The sequence below is a fragment of the Thamnophis elegans genome, chromosome 1 (assembly GCF_009769535.1).
Source record: "Thamnophis elegans isolate rThaEle1 chromosome 1, rThaEle1.pri, whole genome shotgun sequence".
Classification (NCBI taxonomy): domain Eukaryota; kingdom Metazoa; phylum Chordata; class Lepidosauria; order Squamata; family Colubridae; genus Thamnophis; species Thamnophis elegans.
This window is the reverse complement of record NC_045541.1, coordinates 172,313,353-172,340,312: the sequence shown is the minus strand read 5'-3', so window position 1 is coordinate 172,340,312 and position 26,960 is coordinate 172,313,353. Positions and strand designations below refer to the sequence as shown.

General features: G+C 46.6%; 1 protein-coding gene across 1 annotated transcript in view; it reads left to right on the top strand.

The window, feature by feature from the left end:
• Positions 1 to 26,960, top strand: part of NCAN (neurocan) — an 87,601-nt gene that overhangs the window by 17,996 nt on the left and 42,645 nt on the right. The window contains exons 5-6 of the mRNA XM_032214327.1: positions 5,831 to 6,124; positions 17,847 to 18,830. Of these exons, the coding sequence (XP_032070218.1) occupies positions 5,831 to 6,124; positions 17,847 to 18,830 (1,278 nt within the window). The remainder of the gene's footprint in view (positions 1 to 5,830; positions 6,125 to 17,846; positions 18,831 to 26,960) is intronic.

Sequence of the window (26,960 nt, the reverse complement as noted above, 5' to 3'; positions counted from 1 at the left end):
GCAAACAGTCTTTCAAGGGTGAATTTACAACCACAGACCTTATCAGGCTTGGAGAGCTGCCAGGCTGATATCTTCGCAACGCTGCACAAGAAAATACTTGGCCAGGAGTCTTGAACAAATCTTCACCCTAATGAATTGAACAAATTGTCTCCTGAAAACTCCCCTCCCCTTTCGCTCCTCTTTATTTCCTATGGGAGGGGCCATTCACTATCCACCTGTGCCTTTACTCCCGAGTCGGCTGTTCCCTTCACCTGGGAGCTCGGCGCATGCGCACAGGGAACAGGCTGCAGCTGTTCTTCTGCCCCACTGATCTCCGATTCCAAAGGCAGCTGATAACTGTCAGACAGCCCTGGCCCCATCTCTGCTTCCGATGCAGGGCACTCGTCAGAGCCTTCCCCAGACTCCATGTTCCTCCCCAACCTCCTCACTGTCTGAGTCTGCCGCCAGCTCTGCTGGCCCCTGGTGGGCCACAACAGTTTGATGCTGGCCCCAAGCAAGTATTTGGCTTCCCACAGGGTACCTATCCTGGCTAGTTTAATAAAAAGGTATGTCCGGCCATTTTTACAGAGGTTCTAATGTTTCTTCAGCAATAGAAATAGACATAAGATGGACTAGAGACTTCTGGCCAGGTGGCCACCTCATTCTCTTCTAGAAAAACCAGCCATTAACTATGATGGTGTAGAAGAAACCCTGGTTTGGTTGGTGCTTCAGAGATGAGAAATAGTAGTTGTAGCCCTTTGGCCAAAGAGCAATGAATAGGGAAGGAGGGTTGGATGAAAGATGAGAGAGAGAGAAACTGAGCAAAGATGGGATATAGAGAGGGAAGAAAAGAAGACCAGAAAGAGAAAAAAAAAAGCAGGAAGCAGATAATGAAGAAGAGAGAATTGTGGGGGGATGCATGAGAAAGAGGAAAAGATGAAGAAGAAAGACAGGAAGTAGTGTGGCCCGCCAGATTCAGACAGTGAGGAGGTTGGGGAGGAACCTGGGCCAGTCCTGGAGTCTGGGGAAGACTCTGATAAGGGCTCTGTGTCGGAGGCAGAGAGGGGGTCTAGGCCATATGCCAGTGATCAGCTGCCTTCAGAGTCAGACATCAGTGAGGCAGACGAACAGCTGGAGCCTGTTCCCAGTGTGTGCATGCACAGAGTTGCCAGATGAAGGGAACAGCTAAAGAACAGGGGTCTACTTGGAAATAAGGCCACAGGTGGACGATGAATGGCCCCTCCCAGGGAAAATAAAGGAGGAGAAAAAGGGGAGTAGAGTTTGCAGGAGACAATTAGTTTACTTAATTGGTTTGTGACTCTCCAAGACTCCTTGCCAAGTTTTGCAGATATCGGCTTGTCAGCTCTCCAAGCCAGATAAAGTCTGTGACTGTAAATCCTCCCTTGAAAGACTGCTGGATGTGAATGAGCAGAATTGGCAGTAAATTAATAAAAGGGGTTTTTGTCGGAACAAGGAGTTTGCTTCATACTCTTGGGAAGCCTAGGTCAGAACAGGAAGATGGGGCGAGAGAAGCAGACATAGAAGAGAATGAAGCTGAGTGGGAAGTGAAGAGAGAAAAGGAGAAAGGCAGAGAGGGGACATGAAGGAGGGGGAAAGAGGAGGAAGAGGATGGAATGGGAAGAAGTTGATGGGGAAAACAGAGAAGCAGCTTGAAGAACCAAAACTGTGAATTTCAAAACTAAAAACAAAATCCTCGGAATCCAAACTTAAAAACAAAACAACAAATAAGGCCTGGAAATAATTGAAGTTGAAACTCCAGAATCATCAGCTGCTCTTTCGGGAGCCCCTGATTTAAATGTTGAGTCTTGTACCATCTCACTGAAACTTCAAATCCTGAAAAACATGCTCCGGGGGGAATGAAATCAGCAAACAAAAGCTGTTCATGAAATATAATGATAACAGTGCTCAGAAACACATTTGAATTGAAAAGCTGTTTTTAAAAAAAACCACCTTCAAACTCGGAGCAAGATGTCCTTAATCCACTTCCCTGGCAATTATCATTTGTTCTCCCTAATTAAATGCAACATTAGTGGATTGATTTGCCATTGAAGCTCACGAAAGGTTGCCAAGGGCCTTCCTTATTTACCACCGATCAATCAGGTTTTCAAACCTGAAATTGGATCTTCTTACTTATTGTCCGGGCTCCCAAGATGCCAGCAGGCAATCCCCAAAATGTCTGTGGCGGGATGATAAATGTCGCTTCAGCTTTGTTTGGAAACAGGTGCCACTGACACACAAGCCCACACGTTGTTGACCAAAAGTGCAGGGGTAGGTTCCGATAGGCACTACTGCCGGTTTGCTCGTGCGCGCGCTGCGCACCTGTGTGCATGCGCGGTGCAATAGTTTACTTTTTACTGTTTACTGTTTATTAAATTTATAGGCCGCCCAATCCCGGAGGACTCCGGGCGGCTTACAGAAACAAAAATTAAGAAAGATTAAAACAAATAAAACACAACAATTTTAAAAAAAAAGACACAACATGCACCCAATCTAAGCGGGGCTGGACCTCAGTCCAGAGGTCAACAGCCCCAGGCCTGCCGGAATAGCCAGGTTTTAATAGCTTTTCGGAAGGCCATGAGAGTGGGTAGGGTCCGGATCTCTGGGGGTAGCTCGTTCCATAGGGCCAGAGCAGCAACAGAGAAGGCCCTACTCCGAGGCGTCGCCAGCCGGCATTGTCCAGCTGATGGCACCTGGAGAAGGCCCATCCTGTGCGATCTTATCGGTCTTACGGAGGTGTGCAGCAGAAGACGGTCTCGTAGATATCCGGGTCCTAAGCCGTGTAGGGCTTTAAAGGTGATAACCAGCAGAAATTGTTATGCGCATGCGCAGAAGCAAAAAAACAAGATGGCAGCGTTTACGGCGCTGCCCGGAGAACCGTTTTGGGGACGTGGCAGGCCTGGGTACCTGCTGGTTCCAGCGACTCAGGCCGCCAAACCACTACTAGTTCAGCCGAACCGGTCCGAACCCGTAGGAACCCACCACTGCAAAAGTGAATCCTGAAGGATTGTTGCGTCAACCTCTCTTGTTTCTTCCATCCAAAAAAACAGATGCGGCTATTTTTTTGGGGGGTGGGGGGAATGTTCCTGGTGAAATGAAAGAGGCCATCAAAACTGTTGTTCTGTCTCCTGAGAGCCTTGAGGGGAAGATCGGAAAGACGGGGTAGCTTTGATAAATCAGCCTGCCACTTAACTACTTTTCTCTCGCTTATGTCTGGAGAGAAGAAGGCTGGGCAACTTATCTTCACTGGGCTTTCTTCCTTAAGTAATGAAGTTCCCCCCCCCCCTTAACACCCAGATGCCTCTTTGAAGCTGAACAGACCAAGAATAAAGACAGATTTAACCTAAACAAACAGAGCTGAAGGAACCTCTTTGAAAAACAGCCCCATCTTTCCAAATAAAAGTACTGTATTTTTCGAAGTATAAGACGCACTCCTCCCCCCAAAAAGAGGGTGAAAATTTGGGTACGTCTTATACATTGAATGCAGTCCTGCCAGCCCCCACCCTTTGGCCTCTGCCTCCCAGCAATTTGCCTCCTTGCAGCAAAGAGCCTGTTTCAGTTTCAGCAGAGCTTGATTAGCACAAGCAGCTGATTGTCAGTTGGATCGGCCTCCCGACGATCAGCTGTTTCAGGCTGCTGGGATTGCCATTGCCTATTGCTGCCTCCGTGCACCCCATTTTTGGCCTCTGCATGCCCCATTTTCCACCCATTCCGATACCCGCTGCCTGGAGCAGACAGAAAATGGGACATGCGGAGGCTGAAAACGGGGCGGGCAGAGATGGCAATAGGTTAAGGCAATCACTGTAGCCTGAAACAGCTGATTGTTGGGAGGATGATCCAACCGACAATCAGCTGCTTGTGATAATCAGGCTGTGCTGAAATTGAAATTGAAACACACTGTTTGCTGCAAGGAAGCAAATTGCTGGGAGGCAGATTTTTTCCCCTTGTGCTAATCAGGCTAAACTGAAACTGAAACAGGCTGTTTGCTGTTTGGTGCAAGGGCGCAAATTGCTGGGAGGCAGATTTTTTTTTTCTTGTTTCCTCCCCGAAAGCTAGGTGCGTCTTATACTTTGGAGCATCTTATACTCCAAAAAATACAGTACTTTTTTCTGTCCAGCAGCAAATTGAACTTGCTTTACAGGTGGTCCTCAACCACAATTGAGCCCAACAATTCCATTGTTAAACAAGGCAGTTGTTAAGGGGATTGTGTCCCCCATTTTACAACCTTTCTTGCCACCGTTGCTAAGTGAATTACTGAAGCTGTTAAGTGAATCACATTAAGTATAAAACAGCTTCTCCAAGCAGTTTTGCTTGTCGGAAGCCGGCTGGGAATGTTACAAATGGTGCTTATACGGCCCTGGGACAGTCAGAATTACAGGCGTGCCCAAATTTTGATCACATGACCACGGGGGATGCTGCAATGGCCGTGAGTGTAAAAAACAATCGTAAGTCAATTTTATTCAGTCATGTTGTAACTTTGAAGGTAAGTTGAGGACGATCTATTGAACAAATCAATTTTTCACACAATACGTTGAACCATAAACCAAGCAAGCCCCCCCTGATTTTAGACATGTAATATGGAAAAAGCTAAATGTTTCTAAAACCACATGGGAATGTATGCGTAATCCTTGACTTACAGCCCTTCATTTGATGACCGTTTGAAGTTACAACGGAACCAAAAATTGTGACTTAGGATCAGGGGTGGTATTCACTTACCTTCCCTACTGGTCCATGTGCGCACGTTTGCATGTGCTCTGTCCGCACATGTGCTCAGCCTTCCGCGCATGCGCTTTGGCTAAAAAAGGAACTATAGCAATAGCAATAGCAGTTAGACTTATATACCGCTTCATAGGGCTTTCAGCCCTCTCTAAGCGGTTTACAGAGTCAGCATATTGCCCCCAACAACAATCCGGGTCCTCATTTTACCCACCTCGGAAGGATGGAAGGCTGAGTCAACCCTGAGCCGGTGAGATTTGAACAGCCGAACTGCAGAACTGCAGTCAGCTGAAGTAGCCTGCAGTGCTGCATTTAACCACTGCGCCACCTCGGCTCTTCTTGTTAAGCAAGGCAGTTGTTAAGGGGACTAAATGGGATGCCATAGAGCCGGGGTGGGTGGGCGGAGCCACCCGCAATTTCCACTACCGGTTCGGTTGAACTGGCCCGAACGGCAGAAGACCACCTCTGCTTAGGACCATTTTTCACACTTTACAACGATTGCAGCAGCCCTATGGCCACACGATCAAAATTCAGACGCTTTGCAACTTGCTGCGCATTTATGACCGTTGCAGTGTTCCCCCCGGGGTTATGTGATCCCCTTTTGTGACCTTCTGACAAGCAAAGTCCATGGGGAAGCCAGACTTCATTTAACAGCCGAGTTACTAACTTAACACCTGCAGTGATGCACTTAATAACTGTGGCAAGAAAATGGGTCAGAACTCACTTAACAACTTTCTTGCTTCATCATCATCTTTTAACGACTCCATAATCCCTTGCGGGGTGGAGTCTGGGCAACTGAATAGAGCTAGCAGAGTCTTTACTGGCCAGATGCCACTCCTGTCGCCGATGCAGAGTTTTATTCAGCAGATATATCCTCATTGTGCCCATAGGAATATCTGCTTCTACCTAGGATCAAATAAACAACCTCCTGATTGTGAGGCAAGAGTTCCACCTCTAGACCACTGCACTACTCCTAACAACTGTCTTGCTTAACAACATGAAGTTGGGACTCTACTGTGGTTGTAAGTCAAGGATTGCCTGTATACCATTGGAAAACCGGAGGTGTAGTAATGTCCTGTGTGGGTCCAATCTAATGATGTTTTTCCTGTGATTTCAGGAAAAGTGTTTTATGCAACCAGCGCAGGTCGGCTGACATTTCAAATGGCCCAGAAGCATTGCCTGAGTCGAGGGGCTCAGCTAGCAACCACGGGGCAGTTATACCTCGCCTGGAAGGAAGGGCTGGACCAGTGTGACCCAGGGTGGCTGGCTGACGGAAGTGTGCGCTATCCAATCCGAACCCCACGGAAGAAATGTGGCGGAGATGAACCTGGCGTAAGGACAACCTACCAATTCTCAAACCGCACTGGCTTCCCGGATCCGTCATCCAAATTTGATGCTTACTGCTACAAAGGTTTGTAGGTGGTTTTTAAAAAAAAAATTACATCTCAATTTGTGTTTCTTCTACTTGATTTGGATTCTGCTTGCTTGAAATGTCCTGGGCAGGATGCAACCACCTTTTTTTAAAAAGAGTTTAAAAGCACAGAGGGGCTGCCCTGATTTTATAGATTTTTCCAGGATATGTGTTTATCTATCTATCTATCTATCTATCTATCTATCTATCTATCTATCTATCTATCTATCTATCTATCTATCTATCTATCTATCATCTATCTATCTATCTATCTATCTATCTATCTATCTATCTATCTATCTATCTATCTATCATCTATCTCTGTCTGTCTGTCTGTCTGTCTGTCTATGTATCTACCTACCTACCTACCTACCTAACTACCTACCTACCTACCTAACTAACTACCTACCTACCTACCTACCTACCTACCTACCTACCTACCTACCATCTACCTAGCCAGAGGTGGGTTGCTTCCGGTTTGGCCGTGATCGGGCGAACCAGTAGTAGCGGCGGCAGGAGGCTCCGCCCACCTGCCCAGACACTTCTGCGCATGTGCAGAAGTATCACACGTCCGCACAAGTGCCCCCAAACTGGTAGCAAAAAAATTGGCAACCCACCACTGTACGTACCTATCTGTATCATCTCTCTCTCTCATCTGTCTGTCTGTCTCTGTCTGTCTGTCTGTCTGTCTGTCTGTCTGTCTGTCTGTCTGTCTGTCTGTCTATCTATCTATCTATCTATCTATCTATCTATCCATCCATCCATCCATCCATCCATCCATCCATCCTGTCTGTCTGCCTGCCTGCCTGCCTGCCTGCCTGCCTGCCTGCCTGCCTGCCTGCCTGCCTGCCTGCCTATCTATCTATCTATCTATCTATCTATCTATCTATCTATCTATCTATCTATCTATCTATCTATCATCTACCTACCTACCTATCTCTATATATATCTCATCTGTCTGTGTGTCTATCATCTATATCTATCTATCTATCTATCTATCTATCTATCTATCTATCTATCATCTATCATCTATCATCTATCATCTATCTATCTACTATTTACCTAGCCAGAGGTGGGTTGCTTCCGGTTCGGCCTGGATCGGGCGAACTGGTAGTAGCGGCGGCAGGAGGCTCCGCCCACAAGTGCCCCCAAACCGGTAGCAAAGAAATTGGCAACCCACCACTGTACGTACCTATCTGTATCATCTCTCTCTCTCGTCTGTCTGTCTGTCTGTCTGTCTGTCTGTCTGTCTGTCTGTCTGTCTATCTATCTATCTATCTATCTATCTATCTATCTATCTATCTATCTATCTATCTATCCTGCCTGCCTGCCTGCCTGCCTGCCTGCCTGCCTGCCTGCCTGCCTCTCTATCTATCTATCTATCTATCTATCTATCTATCTATCTATCTATCTATCTATCTATCTATCTATCTATCTATCTATCTTTAAAATCTATCTATCTATCTCTAGATGCTTTACCAATTTTTCCAAGGTGCTCTGAGCTTCCCAGCCCTCTCCTATCCAAATCCTGCTCACCTGCTGAGCATTACGTTCTATACCTAATTCTTTCAAGTGGAGGTATCTTCATTTAAACTAGCGAAGATCTGCAGGCAGAGATTCTCTTTCCTGAGCCACAGACCCCATTTAAGCGCAAAGATTCTAGTCCACATGTCTCTGAATAAAGGGCGAATGCAATCAGAATCCGTGAGGTCAGGGTAGGCTGAGAGATTTCTCCCGTCTGAAGGAATAAATTGTTTTCAGCTACCCCCTATTATTCACAACCGTGAACTAGGAACTTTCTATGTAAGAAGCTGGTTTTCAGCCTGAGTAATGGTTGCAATTATTTTCTCGGCAAAAGCCAGCCTAAATGGCCTCTCTCTTGGTCCCTGTGTCTGCATTGCAAAAAAGCACAATTGGCCTATTGGTGCCTGGGTTTTCAAGGCTCTGGGAAAAAGAGCATTGTTAATGTGAGCAATTCTCTGTCAGCCTCTCCAAAAAGCATCCCTGTTACTGATGGATTGATTTAATTTATACCCTGCTTTCCAGCTTGGCAAAACCATCAAAGTTGCCGTGACACAAATAGAAGCAAAGACACCGCGCACAAAATAGAAAAGAATGATCTAATGCCAGTCAGTGTTTCTCAGCCCAGCCTACCTCTGAAGTTCTCTGTTTTTTTATGGGTATATAATTGGAAGGCAGAATCCTACAGAGATGCATAGACCTGCTGGGGGGAAAGAGCGATGTAAATCCAATTAATCAAACAATAACACGAGAAAAGTAGAAGGCGAAGTTCAAAACCTCCTTTAAGAATCAGATCTGGTCCAAAAAGTGTCCAAAATGATACGGATTTGACTTATTAGAATGCAATGAAAACAGGCAACAGATTCTCAAGTTTAGAAACAATTCAGGGTGAACCTTGTAAAATAGGATAGTATAGAAATTCTTTATTGGCCAAGTGTGATTGGACACACATTGTGACTTTTTTGATAAGCCAAGTCAATGGGGAAACCAGATTCACTTAACAACCGTGCTACCAACTTAACCACGGTAGCGATTCGCTTAACAACAGGGGCAAGAAAAGTTGTAAAGTGGGGAAAACTCACTTAACAAATGTTTCCCTTAGCAGCAGAAATTTTGGGAGTCAGTTGTGACGGTAAATTGAGAACTAGCTGTATTTGCATGACGATGCCGTACTGCACACCAGAGGTGGTATTCAGTAGGTTCTGACCAGTTCTGGAGAACCGGTAGCGGAAATTTTGAGTAGTTCAGAGAGCCGATAAATACCACCTCTGATTTGCCCTGCCCCCATCTATTCTCTGCCTCCCGAGTCCCAGGTGATTGGGAGGGAATGGGGATTTTACAGTATTTTTGCCCTGGAGTGGGGAGAGAATGTGGATTTTGCAGTATCCTTCCCCTGGAGTGGGGAGGGAATGTGGATTTTGCAGTATCCTTCCCCCGGAGTGGGGAGGGAATGGAGATTTTGCAGTATCCTTCCCCTGGAATGTGGAGGGAATGGGGATTTTGCAGTATCCTTCACCTGGAATGGGGAGGGAATGGGGATTTTGCAGTATCCTTCCCCCGGTGTGGGGAGGGAATGGGGATTTTGCAGTATCCTTCCCCCGGAATGGGGAGGGAATGGGGATTTTGCAGTATCCTTCCCCCGGAATGGGGAGGGAATGGGGATTTTTCAGTATCCTTCCCCCGGAATGGGGAGGGAATGGGGATTTTGCGGTATCCTTCCCCCGGAATGGGGAGGGAATGGGGATTTTGCAGTATCCTTCCCCCGGAATGGGGAGGGAATGGGGATTTTGCAGTATCCTTCCCCCGGAATGGGGAGGGAATGGGGATTTTGCAGTATCCTTCCCCTGGAGTGGGGAGGAAATGGGGATTTTGCAGTATCCTTCCCCTGGAATGGGGATTTTGCAGTATCCTTCCCCTAGAGAGGGGAGGGAATGGGGATTTTGCAGTATCCTTCCCCTGGAGTGGGGAGGGAATGGGGATTTTGCAGTATCCTTCCCCCGGTGTGGGGAGGGAATGGGGATTTTGCAGTATCCTTCCCCCGGAATGGGGAGGGAATGGGGATTTTGCAGTATCCTTCCCCCGGAATGGGGATTTTGCAGTATCCTTCCCCTAGAGAGGGGAGGGAATGGGGATTTTGCAGTATCCTTCACCTGGAATGGGGAGGGAATGGGGATTTTGCAGTATCCTTCCCCCGGTGTGGGGAGGGAATGGGGATTTTGCAGTATCCTTCCCCCAGAATGGGGAGGGAATGGGGATTTTGCAGTATCCTTCCCCCGGAATGGGGAGGGAATGGGGATTTTGCAGTATCCTTCCCCCGGAATGGGGAGGGAATGGGGATTTTGCAGTATCCTTCCCCCGGAATGGGGAGGGAATGGGGATTTTGCAGTATCCTTCCCCCGGAATGGGGAGGGAATGGGGATTTTGCAGTATCCTTCCCCCGGAATGGGGAGGGAATGGGGATTTTGCAGTATCCTTCCCCCGGAATGGGGAGGGAATGGGGATTTTGCAGTATCCTTCCCCTGGAGTGGGGAGGAAATGGGGATTTTGCAGTATCCTTCCCCTGGAATGGGGATTTTGCAGTATCCTTCCCCTAGAGAGGGGAGGGAATGGGGATTTTGCAGTATCCTTCCCCTGGAGTGGGGAGGAAATGGGTATTTTGCAGTATCCTTCCCCTGCCATGCCCACCAAGCCATGCCCACAGAACCAGTAGTAAAAAAAATGAATCCCACCACTGGTGCACACGTGTCCCTTGTGACTTGCAGCTGCGAGCGCCCCTGGCCTCCGGTCTTCAAAACAGCCAGGGATGAAATCGGCTTGCATCGGTTGTTTCTTCTTTTGTGGGTCAGCACAATACTGCTACTATTTCGGCTTCGGATTTCCTGCTGCTCGCCCATCTTCCTTAATTAGCTGGAGTTTTTGTTGCAATTTCCCCAGTGCCTTGCTGAGGAGCCGAAGACTTTCCCCAAATTGTCAATTGCTTATTTGCAGCTGTATGGCATCTCCCAATTTCTTGGGATAACAACCTGGGAGGGGGAAAGAGACATGCCGGGATTTATAACCCAGGCTGAGATACCAGTGGTTAAACAAGGGCAGGCACTTTGCTTTATTTAAAGGGAAGAGGGGCTTGAAAGAGGCGGTGCACCGTGTCTCCAGTCCTCTTTCCAGCAGCCCCTTCATAAATCAGCCCGCCTGGTCAGGGAGTGCGCCAGCCGCTTTGGCTGACAAAAGGAAAAATTGAGTCCCTGGGCCCCGAACCAGCTTGCAGCTCAGAGCTTTGGCAATAATTGCCCCTTCAATCCTGCCTTCTCAATCAGAGAGGCGGAGAGGGAAGGGGAGTTGGCTGAAGGAAGCAGAATCTGGGTTTTTCACCGGGAGAAAAATGTGGGGTGCCCCTCCCTTCCCTCCTACTCTCCTTAGCCTTTCTGTTTTAGGAGGTTTTTTTTTTAGGAGAATAGGCCTTTGGTTGCAGCTCCATAAAAAAGGAATCAAAACACCCAGGGGTGGGTTTCAACATTTTTTAGAACCTCTTCTGTAAGTGTGGCCTGTTTTGTGGGAGTGGCTTGCCGGCCATGTGACCGGGTGAGAGTGGCTTGCCAACCATGTGACTAGATGGGCGTGGCCAACTTGTAAAATGTGGTGAAACTCACTTAACAACGCTCTTGCTTAGCAACCAAAATGTTGGCTCAGAAACTCTGGCATTGAGGTGTGCAAGTCTTAAAGCTGTCAAGTTACAAGACCCTCGTACCTCTAACCCTTTAGAAAAAAAAACCCAGGGGTGTTCAAACTTGAAAGCTTTAAGACTTGTGGACTTCAACTCCCAGAATTCCTCCTCTCGCTCTTCATCTTGATGATGTGTGGATGGGCGGGGGGAGGGAGCTGGAACCGGTTCTAAATGGCACTGTAGATTTGTGGAACCTCTTCTATAAAAGAGGTTAGAACTGGCAGGAACCCACCCCTGCAAAACACCCACGGGTGGGCTTTAAAATTTTCAGCAATGGGTTCTCTGCCCAGTTGCTGGGTGGGCGTGGCCATGGTGGGCGTGGACTAGTCAGCCTCCAGCACCAAGGCGGGGCCATTTTCGCCTTCCCCAGACTTTCCTTGAGCCTCTGGGTGGGCAAAAAAACCCTCCCCCAGGTTCCGGAAGCCTTCCGGGAGCCCAGAAATGGGCCCGTTTCCTACCTTTGGGAACTTCTGGGAGGTCTGTTTTTCCTCCTCCCCAAGCTTCCACGCAAGCCCTGGCATTCAAAACGTGCTACGTGGAGACTCCTGAGAGGGGCGGGGTGGGTGGGAGGGACTGGGAGCAGCCAGCCAGTGGTGGGATTTGGAGGTTCTCTGAACTAGCCATAATGTTAGCTAGAGATTCTCCTGTTACTGTTACTGTTTATTAAATTTATAGGCTGCCCAATCCCGGGGGACTCCGGGCGGCTTACAGAAACAATAATATTTAAAAAAGATTAAAAACAAATAAAACACAACAGATTTAAAAAGACACAACATGCACCCAGTCTAAGTGGAGCTGGACCTCAATCCAGAGGTCAACAGCCCCAGGCCTGCCGGAATAGCCAGGTTTTGATAGCTTTTGATAGCTTTTCATAGCTTTTCAGAAGGCCGAACCCGTAGCAGCTCACCCGAATCCTGAACCCGGCCGAACCTGTAGCAGCCCACCCCTGAAAACAGCCCAAAATTGATGAGGGGACTGAAAGCTAAAGCATATGAAGAACGGTTGCAGGAACTGGGTATGTCTATTTAATGAAAAGAAGGACTAGGGGAGACATGATAGCAGTCTTCCAATATCTCAGAGGTTGCCACAAAGAAGAGGGAGTCCAGCTATTCTCCAAAGCACCTGAGGGTAGAACAAGAAGCAATGGGTCTAAACTAATCAAGGAGAGAAGCAACCGAGAACTAAGGAGAAATGTCCCGACAGAACAATTAACCAGTGGAACAACTTGCCTCCAAAAGTTGTAGCTGCTTCATCACTGGTGGTTTTTAATATGAGATTGGACAACCATTTGCTTGAAGTGGCATTGGGTTTCTTGCTTGAGCAAAGGTCCCTTCCAGTTCTGTCCTTCTGGCTTCTGTAAAAAGCCCACCGCCATAGAAACGATACCGACAGTTCTTGACTTACAACTATGTGTTTTGTGACCGTTCTGAGTTACAATGGCACTGAAAAAAGTGACTTATAATTGGTTCTTGCATTTACAACATCGCAGCATCCCTAAGGCCACATGATAATTTTGGGGGCCTGGTTAAAAAACAAAAAACGAAAAAAATGCATGCGTTTATGATGACTGCAGCGTCGCAGGGGCTGCGTGAAGATAACTCTACCCCCTGCAGAACCCCAATATGCTAATCCTCCCAATAAAGACCCATTGAAGTGTGTCATCCATTCTGGACTGCTTTCTATCCCCAACTGTGCTCACTGAAAATGTTCAAGTCAGCTACTGCATTCTCATTTTCTCGGCTCATGTATACATTGAAGCATAAACTAACCAGCAGGCTCGGTTGGAACTCCTCAAGCTTAGCGTATTGGTCCAGATGCGGTTGTTTAACAGGCCTGCTTAATATGTCATACAAGCCCAGGCATGGCGGAGTTCATCTGTCGGGTTATACTTACTCTGTTTCCCTGAAAATAAGACCTCCCTGGATAATAAGCCCAATTTTAGTCCAATGAGCGCATGCACTAAAATTTATTTATTTATTTATTTGTCTTGTATGCCGCCCACTCCCGGAGGACTCCGGGCGGCTCACAAAAGACAAGGGAAAGGGGGAAAACGAGACAAAGACAACATATTAAAAACAAAACCAACATTCACAATTTCTGTGGAGGTAGATGCGTCTCAGCTCCCCCCAGCCTGCTGGAACAGCCAGGACTTGGTGGCTTTGCGGAAGGCCGGGAGGGTAGTAAGGGTCCGGATCTCAACAGAGAACTCGTTCCAGAGGGCCGGAGTTGCAACAGAGAAGGCTCTCCCCCGGGGAGTCGCCAGCTGACATTGGCTGGCAGATGGAATCCGGAGGAGACCTAACCTGTGCAATCTAATTGGTCTGAGAGAGGTAATCGGCAGGAGGCGGTTTCTCAGGTACCCAGGTCCAATGCCATGTAGGGCTTTATAGGTAGCGACCAGCACCTTGTAGCGGATTCGGAGACTAATAGGTAGCCAGTGCAGCTCGCGGAGGAGCCTGACCCGAAAAATAAGCCCTCCCCCCCAAATATAACAGCCACACTCACCGCCTCCTGCACCTCAAAAATATTAAGGCCTCCCTGAAAATAAAGCCAAGCGCCTATTTCGGGGGTCAAAAGAAAATAAGACCCTGTCTTATTTTCAGGGAAACATATTACCATTCCCTTCCCCATCTCTCTGAGTTCAAAAGGATGGTGGGAGGGGAATGCAGGGAGTCCTCGACATTTCATTTAGTGACGGCACTGGAAAAAAAGTGGCTTGCAACCATTTTTCACAGTTCCGACCTTTGAAGCATTTCCCCATGGTCACATGATCGAAATTCAGATGCTTGCCAATGGGTTCATAATTACGACGGTGGCAGCCTCCCGGGGACATGTGATCCTGCTTTTGTGACCTTCTGTCGAAGTCAAGTCAATGGGGGGAACCCAATTCACGTAACAATCAGGCTGCTAACTTGTCAATTGCAGTGATTCACTTAACCGCTTGGGCAGGAAATATCGTAAAACGAGGCAAAACTCACTTAACGGCATACATTTTGGGTTCAGTTGTGGTCGTAAGGTTGAGGACTACCTCTTTAAGAGCTATACTGATAGTTCCTCACTTACAACCTCAACGGAGCCCAAAATTTCTGTCGCTAGGCAACCCAGTGGTCAAGAGAGTTTTGCCCCACTTTAGGACCTTTCTTGCCACAGTTGTTAAATGAATCACTGCAGTTGCTATACTAGTAACACGCTTGTTAAGTGAACAACTGTTTTCCCCACTGACTTTGCTTGAACAAAAAGTCATAATAGGTGGATCAAGTGACCCACCTACAACGGTCATAAACATGAGTCAGTGGCCAGGTGCCTGAATTTTGATCACATGACCATGAGGATGCTGCGGTACTCTTAAATTGTGAACAATGGTCCATCCTTCACTGTTTTTTGTACTGTTGTAATTACGAAGGGTCAAGAAATGATGAGTTTTCTTTTCTGTTTGGTTTTTTTTGGGGGGGAGAGCGGAAACCAGAATGCCAGATATCTGGCAGGAAACGTAGATCAGTCATGTGATCAGTCATATGGCAGTCAAACTGCCATCAATGGGGGCTGGTTGCCAAGTGCTCAAAATGTGGCCACGTGACCAGAGAGGGAGACACCCATTGGAACATTGAATATGGGTTGTAAGAAGCCCTGGGGAGGTGGGTTCCTACCGGTTTGGACCGATTCGGCCAAGTAGGTAGTAACTCAGCCGGACATGTGACCGAACCAGTTCCATCTTGATTTTCTGTTCTGCACATGCGCAGAACAATCTTCATTGAAAAAATATAAATATATATATATATATTTATATAAAAATATAAAATATATAATTCCCCCCTCCCCCCTTTTTTAATGTTGTGTGCATGCGCAGACCTTTTAAAGTGCAAATGCGCACGCGCACGGAGCAAACATTTTCGGGCGCCGAACCGGTAGTAATGTCGGCAGAAACCCACCCCTGCTGGGGAGGTCTGGCATAACTTCAAGCGGTCACTAAGTGACCATCATAAGTTGAGGACCACCTGTCCAAATTTGGTATTCAGCCAGTTCGGACCGGTCCGTTTGAACCGGTAGCGGAAATTGCGGGTGGAGCTGCCCACCTGCCCCGGCTCTATGCCGTCCTCTCTAGGCACGTTTTTTTAAAGCTGGGCGCATGCACAGAAGGGGCACGCGCAAGCAAAGCGCATGCACGCAAAAAGCCGGATGCATGCGTGGAAGGGGTGCATGCAAGCAAAGTGTATCTGTGGAAGGCCAGGCGCATGTACAGAAGGGGCGCACACAAGCCAAGGGCATCTATAGAAGGCCGGGCTCATGCGTGGAAGGGGCGCCTGCGAACCAGCGGTAACAAAATGTGAAACCCAAACTAAGTATATTGTTATGGAAGTATAAATACTATCAACATAGATCGGAGTTTGCTCAGAAGCGGAAATACACCAATGAGAGGAAGAGTGGGAAACAGAAGGGAGATGGGAAGAGAGGGAGAGGAGAGGGTAAGGGGGGAAGATGAGGAGGATAAGGAGGAGTGGAATGTAGAGAGAAAGATGGGAAGAGAGGGATAGGAGAGAGGGTAAGGGGGGAAGATGAGGAGGATGAGGATAAGGAGGAGTGGAATGTAGAGAGAGGAGAAGGAGAAGGGAAGGGGAAGTAGAGTAGGAAAGGATGATGGAGGGAAGATAGGAAGTAGGAGAGAGGTAGAAGAAAGAGGTGTATGGAGAGCAGAAGAGCTAATAATGGGTTTTTATTTGGGGGGGGCGTTGATGACAAGAGGAACTGATGTAATCATTAGTTATTACTATATGATACTGGCTATGTATAACATACATGTGATTGTATGTTACGAAAATGGAAATAAAAAATATGTGGTTTTTTTTTTTTAATGTGAAACCCACCGCTGCACCTGTTCTGATCCAGGTTCAGAGTTCTGCTTTCGACACATAAGGGAGCAAGATTCCTGGGACAGCTTGTCCAAGATAGACTGGAATAATGATGAAGATCGTTTCTAAGTTAATTATGTTTCCACGCCAGCCTTCTCTGCACTCACTCTTAATGCTCACACATGCACACCCACACTCTGGGCTTTAGGGAATGCCTATTAGTATGCCAGAGGCGTTGCTTGGACGCATCTGTCTGAGCTGCACGAGTGAATGTTTCTCCCTTCTCCCCCTTTCCTATTTTGAATATAAATGCTTTCTATCCTATCTTTGCATGCCTCGCCGGCTGATTTGTTTTTTTAATCTATCTTTTCTCTCTTTTAATTTTCCTAGAACAGCCCTTGCCAATTCTCTACCTCAGGTGTGCTGGCTTTCAAATCCCAGAATGCCTCAGTCAGGACAGCCATGGCTAAGGCTTCTGGGAGTTGAAGTCCGGCACATTTAACAGAGTGACAGAACGAAAGAGTTGGAAGGGACCTTGGAGGTCTTCTAGTTCAACCCCCCCTGCTCAAGCAGGAAACCCTATACTATTTCAGACAAATGGTTGTCCAATGTTTTCTTGAAAACCTCTGGTGGTGGAGCACCCACAGCTTCTGGAGGCAAGTTGTTCCACTGGTTAATTGGTCTTACTGAAAAAAATTTCAGTTCTCCGTTGCTTCTCTCCTTGATTAGTTTCCACCCATTGCTTCTTGTCCTGCCCTCAGGTGCTTTGGAGAACAGTTTGGCTCTCTTCTTCTTTGTGGAGATATTGGAAGACTGTTATCATGTCATCCCTATTTCTTCTTTTCATTAAACTAAATATATCCAATTCTGTTCTGACCGAGGCTTCATGAACTAGGCAGCACGAAGCCAAGTCCTCATCCTGATAAACCCCTTTTATTTAATTTGCAGTGAATTCATCTCCAGCAAAGTATTTCCTCTCCCTCAGTCTTTCAAGATAGTTCACAATTAACAACCTTTATCGGGCTTGGAGAGTGACCAGGCCGATATCTTTCAGACCCCCAATATTTGGCAAGAATGCAGGAATGAATTAATTGTCTCCTGCAAACTCCACTCTCCTGTTGCTCCTCTTTTATTCCCTATGGGAGGGGCCATTCATCGTCCACCTGTGGCCTTACTCCCAAGTCGACCCTTGTTCTTTAGCTGTTCCCTTCGTCTGGCAACTCTGTGCATGCTCACACTGGGAACAGGCTCCAGCTGTTCATCTGCCTCACTGATGTCCGACTCCGAAGGCAGCTGATAACTGTCAGATAATTGCCCTGGCCCCCTCTCTGCCTCCAACACAGAGCCCTCATCAGAGCCTTCCCCAGACTCCAGGACTGGCCCATGTTCCTCCCTAACCTCCTCACTGTCCGAATCTGCCACCAGCTCTGCTGGCCACTGGCGGGCCACAACAAATTCCTGTAACTATCCCTTCTATCTTTCAGCCTCCAGTCCCCTAATCATCTTTGTTCCTCTTCTCTGTACCCTTTCTGGAGTGTCAATTTGGAAAGCACCTGTTCAGAAAAGGATTTCCCCCAGGGGTTGAGTTTTTCCTAAATCTACAATTCTCTCTTTTTTTTAAATCCCTTTGCAGGGCATCAGTTGGCCAAGATACCAGAGAGGGCATCCTTTGTAGACGGATTTGTCCATCAGCCCATGGACCAATATTCGGAGGGAAGCCACGAATCAGGAATGGAGAACATCTTGGTGGAGCACGATCCTGACCTGCCCTTTCTGAGCCAGAATGAGCTATTCCCCAGGGAAAACGGGGAAGCGATCATGTCAGCAGATTCCAAAGAATCAGCCAAGGATCTTTACGGCCCCTTACACAAAGTGGCAGTGCCGTTACTGGAAGAAGATGAGCAGCTCCAGATGGTAACGGCTTTCCCAGTTGGAAGAGAAAGCATGGAAGAGAGATCTGTGGTACCCAGTGTCCCTTTTCTCAATGGAGAAGTTAGAGGGGTTCCCACAGAACCCTCTGTAGATGTCCTTCACGATGGCAAACTCTTCACTGTAATTGATGATGCCGATAAGACGAACGTCACTGAAGAGTCGCTGAGTGTGGTTTCGATGTTGGGCAAGATGCCTTTGGAGGGAGATGCCGAAGATGGCATCTCACCAGAAGCAGTTCCTCATCTGGTCACTCCAACCTGGGTACAGGGAAATACGGAGGGTTTATTCCCACAGGATACTACTGCTTCTCCGCAACCATCCCAAGTTCAAATCCTAAAGGAGCATCCGACAATCCCTTTCCTAATTCCTTCCGCCACTTCTCCAAAAGATCAACCCACTGCCACTGGGGCCACACCAGCTACGGCTGGCATCCCTGAATCGAATCAGAATGTTTACACAGGACTGAACGGGGGGTACTTCCAGGAACAGTGGAAAGACGAGCTGGTTGTTGATGGGAACCCAGGGGGCAGCACCATGCTACCCACTACACTGACCGTCTTGGCCTTGGCAGGGCACGAAATGGTAGACAATGCCATTGAGACTTCAGCTGGTATGGTCCCTAGTCCTGCCTCTCCTCTTGGGGGAGGTCTAAACTATTCGCTGTCCAACGAAGTTGACGAAAACAGTAAGTTGATTTGGAATTTGGTTTCTGCTGCAGCGGCCTTCCGCCAGGCGTCGGGAGCCTGTACATTGTAAAAGCACCTTAAGAAGAGGGATCTTTCCTAATCAGGGTGGCCGGGCTTGGATCCCATTTGCAGAGCCGTGGTGGAGCAGTAGTTAGAATGCAGTATGGCAGGCTAGGTCACTGCCTACTGCCAGGCGTTCGATTCTCACTGGCTCAAGGTTGAGTCAGCCTTCCCTCCTTCTGAAGACGTTAAAATGAGAACCCAGATTGTTGGGGACAATATGCTGACTCTGTAAACCATTTAGGGCAAAGGTATCAAACTTGATTTATATTGAGGGCCACATCAGGGTTGTGTCTGACCTTGGGGGGCCGGGTGGGTGTGGTTGGGGTGGGTGTGGCCAGGGTGCACTGCATTCCCACGTTCCGTTTTCAGCTGCGATGGCCTCCTGCAGCACTCTAACAGAGAAAACGGAGCTTGGGAGAGGAGCACACGGCCCTCCCGAGCTCCGTTTTTGCTGGCAGAGGCACCACAGCTCCTTCCCTGTTTTCAGCCTGGCTCCGCGGGCCAGATCTAAGCACCCCAGGGGCCAGATCTTGAGTTTTGACACCCCTAACTTAGAGAGAGCTATAAAGCACTGTAAAGTGATATATAGGTCTAAGTGCTATTGATATTGCTGTTCATATCCCATAGTACTGTGAAGGGAAAGCAGATCAGAGTTATTGCAGGACAATATTACAGTAACCAGAATTGGTACGCGACAGGAAGTCCTCTATTTATACTCACAATTGGGACCGGAATATTCATCATTAAGCGGTGTGGTTGTTAAGCGAGGCATCATGTAACTGAACCTCATTTTATGAACTTTTTTGCCATGGTCATTGCATGATCACGACTTACGACCTACCTGGCTAGCTTCCCCATTGACTTTGCCTGTCAGTAGCCCGTTGAAGAGGTCAAAAATGGTGAACCGAACCGAACTGAATACTTTGTCTGACCGAGTGTGATTAGGCATGCGAGGAATTTGTCTCTCATATAGAAACAATCAGTGTGGTCTAAAGGTGGTATTCATTCAGTTCTGACCGGTACTAGCGAACCGGTAGCAGAAATTTTGAGTAGTTCGGAGAACCGGCAAATACCACCTCTGGCTGGCCTCGCCCCCTCTATTCTCTGCCTCCTGAGTCCCAGCTGATCAGCTGGGTCTTCTTCTGTTGCCCTACACAGGAGAATAGAGCTGGAAAGCAGGTTAGTAGGATGGGGAGGGAATAGGGCAGGGGTGAAATGCTACCGGTTCGGGCCAGTTCGCCCGAACCAATAGTAAAAAATACTAAAAAAAAGTTTTTAAAAACGTTCCGCCGATTTCACACCACACAGCCAAAAATGGGGGGTTAAGGGCTCTGTTTTTGCTCCCAGCAGGCTTCCCTGAGGCCTGCTAGGCCAAAAACAGGGGTTTGGGGCTGTTGAGAAAGAAAGAAAGAAAGAAAGAAGGAAAGGAGAGAGAGACAGAGAGAAACAGAGACAGAGAGAGAAAGAAAGATGGGAGAAAGAAAGAAAAAGAAAAAGAAGGGAGGGAGGGAGGGAAAAAAGGAGAGGAAGGAAGGACTACAAACGTGGCACTAGGCCCAGCTTCACAGGATAATCCAAGGCTAGAAGGGGATCTGGCGGTCATCTAGTCCAACCCTGCTCCAGCAGGACGTCGTTAAAGTGAGTTTCTGTCTTTTGATCCCCCAGTGACATGACCACAAGGGCCCAAGACCCCACCAAGCCACGCCCACCAAGCCACGCCCACACAACCGGTAGTAAAAAAAATAGATTTCACCACTGGAATGGTGATTTCACAGTACCCTTCCCCTGCCACGCCCACCAAGCCATGCCCACCAAGCCACATCACGCCCACAGAACCAGTAGTAAAAAAAATTGAATCCCACCACTGGTATGGTCCTGGTGGCCACCCATGATTGCAGGATGCTGTAAGTGTGATTGTAAGTGTGAGCTGCGTGCTGAGGGCCCGAATCTCAATCACGTGACTCTGGTTCTCCTGTAAGATCATTTGAGTGTGAGGACTGGTCATCAATCCTTTGTTTTCAGTGCCATTGTAACTTCAAATGGTCACTAAATGAATGGGCTATAAATCAAGGACTACCTATAATACTGGTTGTAGCCACAAAAGGGGCACAGTATATCGGATAAGTGCAAGTAGTCCTCAGTTTACAGCAGTTCATTTAGTGACTGTCAACTGACTCACATTTATGACGGTTGCAGTGTCCCAGAGTCACATGATCCCCTTTTGCGACCTTCTGACAGACAAAGTTAACGGGGAAGCCAGATTCATTTAACAACCAATGCTACTAATTGAAGAACTGCAGTGATTCACTTAACAAACGTGGCAAGAAAGGTGGCAAAATGGAGCAAACTCACGTAGCAAATTTCTCGCTTAACGACATAAATTGTGGGCTCTGTTGTGGCCGCAGGTTGAGGACTACCTGTGGGTGTTTCGAGCCAACGCTGCGCTTCAGTTTTATGTCCTCCCTCATCTCCAGAGAAGGGAAGGGCAGCTTGTTTACTTCTTCGGTGCATTGCCTGTAGCCACTAAATTTAATTTATAAAGAGAGGGAATAAAAAGGAGCAGAATTTTCCGTTCTTTATTACAATTTTCACATACATTCATTGCTAAAGTTAAGAGATCACACAGGGGAGCCCTGGAGTAGGTGTGGAAGAATTGACTCACTCGCCATATGTTAATGAATTACTTACATCAGTCTCTGTTGCGGAAAACTCTCACGCAATCTAGGAGAGCTGTGTTCAGACTTTTACCCCAGAGCAGAGTTGGTATTCTGCCGGTTCGGACCGGTTTGCCCAAACCCGTAGCGGAAATTCAACTGGCACGCGCTGGAGCTGACAGCTCATGTGCCAGCAGATATGGCCACCTGTGGAACACGTGCTATAGGTTCGCCATCACGGCCATAGAGCCAGAATGGGTGGTTTGGGTGAACCGGTCCGAACCGGCAGAATATTAACTCTGCTCTGGGGTAAAACGTGATTTTCAGCCTTCCGGAGGCTTTCCTGGAGCCTGGGGAGGGCAGAAACTGCCTCCCCTAGCCACCCAGAAGCCAGAAACGGATCATTTCCAAACTTCCGGTTGGCCGTTGGGCCCATTTTTTGCCCTCTCCAGGCTCCGGAGGCTTTCCTGGAGCCTGGGGAGGGCGAAAACAGCCTAACCTGCTCCCCCGGGAGGAAATACCAAGCTCAGCTTGGAGGCGAGCAGTGTGCCACGTGAGGGGGAGCGTGGGGTGTGTGTGAACACATGCACATGTGGGGGTGTGAATTGCATTATGGGATGTTGGTGTATGCGCACACGTGCTATTGTACACGTACCCTCGCATTTTTGGTAGCCAACAACAAAAAGGTCCTTCATCACTGCTCTATGGCATTCTATTTAGGCACTTTTTTAAGCCAAGATGCATGCGTGGAAGCCGGAGCGCATGCACGGATTCACACATTCACATTTGCAAACTGGTAGGGAAGGTAATAGCAATAGCAATAGCAGTTAGACTTATATACCGCTTCATAGGGCTTTCAGCCCTCTCTAAGCAGTTTACAGAGTCAGCATATCGCCCCCAACAGTCTGGGTCCTCATTTCACCCACCTCGGAAGGATGGAAGGCTGAGTCAACCTTGAGCCGGTGAGATTTGAACAGCTGAACTGCAGATAACAGTCAGCTGAAGTGGCCTGCAGTACTGCACCCTAACCACTGTGCCACCTCAGCTCTAAGTGAATACCATCCATGTCCCAGCGCCCCCTCTGAAATAATCACTGCTTTCCTGATTTGATTGGGTTCAAACCACCATTTGGCCCTAAAGCGCTATGCAAATGTTATCCTTTGCCTGCTCTACCTCACGGGGTTGTCAAGAAGATTTTCAAGCAATCTCTTCTTTCACTTGTGCAGCCTTAACATTTAACACAGGGGTGTCTAACACAACGCCTGCCATATGATCAGATCCGGCCCATGGGGCCATCCTGGAAAATGTTAGGGTCATTCCGAGCCCACATCACTTTGGCCTGGTCTGCCCAGTGCAAAGAAGAAACATGGCAGCAGTTTTGGGAGTGGCGTCAAGCTGGCCACACCCACCCAGTCAGCCATGCCCGCCTGGCCCACCGAGGTCAACCACAGCCCTGATGCGGCCCTCAGTGTAATTGAGTTTGACACCCCTGATTTAACATGAACTGTGGTGGTACAGTGGTTAGAATGAAGTATTGCAGGCTGACTCTACCCACTGTCAGGAGTTCGATCCTGACCAGCTCAAGGTTGACTCCGCCATCCATCCTTCCAAGGTCGGTAAAATAAGGACCCAGATTGTTGGCGGGGGGGGGCAATATGCTCACTCTGAAAGCTGCTTAGATAGTGCTGTGAAGCGATATATAAGTCTTAAGTGTCTGTGGAGATTCTCAGTCATCCATGCCATGATTGTCTCAAAGATGCAAGAAGAAGATGTTTCGCTTCTCATCCATGAACTGATGAAGCTTCTTGGACCAGAAGTGAAATGGCTTCTTCTTCCTCAGGGAAAGATGGTCCGGTTGCCTTTTGAAAAACCACCTTTGAGAGAGGGCTAAGTGCTATTGATATTTATTTATTAAATTTATATGCCGCCCAGCTCACTATCGAGCGATTCTGGGTAGCTTGATATAGGAAATAGGTGTGGCCCGCCAGCAGCTAGCGGATCTGGCAGCAGATGCAGAGAGTGAGGAGGTGGGGGAGGAACCTGGGCCAGTCCTGGAGTCTGGGGAAGGCTATGATGAGGGTTCTGTATCGGAGGCAGAGAGGGGGCCAGGGTCGTATGCCAGTAATCAGCTGCCTTCAGAGTCAGACATCAGTGAGGCAGACGAACATCAGGAGCCTGTTCCCAGTGTGCGTATTCTCAGATTTGCCAGACGAAGGGAACATGTAGGAACAGGGTCTGACTCGGGAGTAAAGGTGCAGGTGGACAATGAATGGCCCCTCCCAGAGAGAATAAAAGGGGAGCGAAAGGGGAGTGGAGTTTGCAGGAGACACTTAGTTCATTCCTGCATTCTTGCCAAGTATTGCGGCGTCTGAAAGATATCGGCCTGACCACTCTCCAAGCCTGATAAAGATCGGTAGTTGTGAACTATCTTGAAAGATTGTGGGAGAGGAAAGACTTTGCTGGAGAGGAATTCACTGGAAATTAAATAAAAGGGGTTTATCGGGACGAGGACTTGGCTTCATGTAGCTGAGGAAGCGTTGGTGAGAACAATAGGTTTCTGTCCTATTTCCTATATCAAGCTACCCAGAATCACTCCTATTAACTCCATTAATATAATGAATATCATCTATAATATATATTGTGGGATATATATATATATATATATATATATATATATATATATATATATATATATATATATATATATATATATATATATATATATATATATAAATATGTTTTCTGAGGTTTTCGCGGGTGTTAGTATGTAGGTCTCTAGTTGTTCGGGTTTTCTCCCGCGTAGAATTGGAGATGTCTTGGCGACGTTTCGACGAAGTCACATTCGTCATCTTCAGGCTGCTGCTGACTACTTCAGGTTTGGTGTTGACTCCTGGAAACACCAAACCTGAAGTAGTCAGCAGCAGCCTGAAGATGACGAATGTGACTTCGTCGAAACGTCGCCAAGACATCTCCAATTCTACGCGGGAGAAAACCCGAACAACTAGAGACCTACATATATATATATATATATATATTAGGAAGATCCACGTGTTTATGTTTGAGGGATCAGATGGAATTCTCTTAGCCCTCCCATTTCAGACCCACTTCGCCTTTGGGTTGCTGATTTTGTGTGGATTTTTTAAAATTCTCGTTCCTTCTCCTGCCAAAAATCACAGTTTCCTGTGCAGCTTTTAAACTCTGCCTCCTGAAAGAGCTTTCAGTAGCCATTGGTGCCAATTAGCACATGTTTGCAACCTGATGTAATGCACTCAGGCATAATTTCGGCTGAAAAGTGTTAGCACCAATTAAGAGAGGGAGGGGAGAGAGAGCAGCGGTCTCTGAAGACAGAGTTATTTTGCAAGTGTGCGTAATTTTGACACTTACGGCTGCATAGGGGGTTGGGTGAATCGTTGCCGATGCTCAAATTAAGAATAAGCATCTGGTACAACGCTGAGCTGTAGGGTGGCAGCTGCCAGAGCTGGCATGGGGAAGGGAGGGAGAAAAGGACCAGAAATCAGGGTAGAAAGAACTGAATTCTGGAAAGTTAACCTGCTTTGGTATACATGTAGCTCTCCACTTAGGATCGGTCACTTAGCAAGTATTTGAAATTATGACCTACCTTAGAAAGGGGACTTATGACAGTGGTAAGATAGTGGTATTTTGGCCTGGGTTGCAGAACTGGCATATATAGATATATAGATATATAGATATATAGATATATAGATATATAGATATATAGATATATAGATATATAGATATATAGATATATAGATATATAGATATATAGATATATAGATATATAGATATATAGATATATAGATATATAGATATATAGATATATAGGCAGGCAGGCAGGCAGATTGTAGAGATAGAGAGAGAGAGATTAGATAGACAGAGATAGAGATAGAGATAGAGATAGAGATAGAGATAGAGATAGAGATAGAGATAGAGATAGAGATAGAGATAGAGATAGAGATAGAGATAGATAGTGATAGATAGATAGATAGATAGATAGATAGATAGATAGATAGATAGATAGATATGAGAGAGAGAGAGAGAGAGAGATAAGTAGATAGAAGATAGATGGGTAGATAGATAAATAGAGACAGTCAGACAGAGACAGAGAGATACATAGACAGACAGACAGGATGGATGGATAGATAGATAGATAATGATGATGATAGATAGATAGATAGATAGATAGATAGATAGATAGATGATAGATAGATAGATAGATAGATAGATAGATAGATAGATAGATAGATAGATAGATAGATAGATAGATAGATAGATCAGCAGTCCTGTCCAATTAAGACTTCCTCCTCTACAGGTAGTCCTTGACTTACAACCACAATTCAGCCCAAAACTTCTGTTGTTGAGACGGTTGTTGTGAGAATTGCTCCATTTTACGACGTTTCCTGTCATAGTTGTTAAGTGAATCGCTGCAGTTGTTAAATTAGTAACACAGTTATTAAGTGAATCTGGCTTCCCCATTGACTTTGCTTGTTAGAAGGTTTTAAAAGATAACCGCATGACCCCAGGACAACCGTCATAAATATGAGTCAGTTGCCAAGCATCCAAATTTTGATCATGTGGCCACAGAGATGCTGTAACGGTCGTAAGTGTGTAAAAACTGATGTGTCACCTTTTTCAGTGCCATTGTAACTTTGAATGGTCATTAAATGAATGATTTTAAACCAAGATTTTATCTGTTACAAACCTAGAGGTGGTTTGACCTAAGGTATTTACATCTCTGCAAATCTTTGAGTTCTCTTGATCCTATTCATAGTGTCCTTGGGGAAATTTCCTTGTTATTTTTTTTAAAATAAACACTGACAGTATGAATGTCCAAATATTGTGAGCCGTCCCAGTCAGGAGAAGTCTATCTGAACTTGGGGCAGACCATCATGCCCTGTTGTGGGCATTTTGGAAAAAGAACCAGATGGAGTCATTATTGTTTTTTTTTTATTTAATTAACCTGGCTATATTCTTTTGCATTCTTATGGCCCCTGGAAAAAGTGATGTATTTATGCTTGTTTAGGCTTCATCCCTCATTCTGGTGGGCACTCAAAATAGTGTACAGTGTAAAGTCTTTTAACAAAGAGTGAAAGCTAGAATAAGTGATAGAAATAAGGGGGGATATTAGTGTATAAATCTTGATATAATAAAATAAAAGTAGTAATAAGTAATAAGTAATAAGTAATAAGTAATAAGTAATACGTAATACGTAATACGTAATACGTAATACGTATTACGTAATACATAATAAGTAATAAGTAATCACAATTACAATCATAATCATAATAAGAGGAAACATGGAACAATTGAATAATGACAGATTCCAAACTAATATAAATGTGTATCATTATTAGAAAAACATAAGTTGATTGAATGTAATAATTATGATTAACT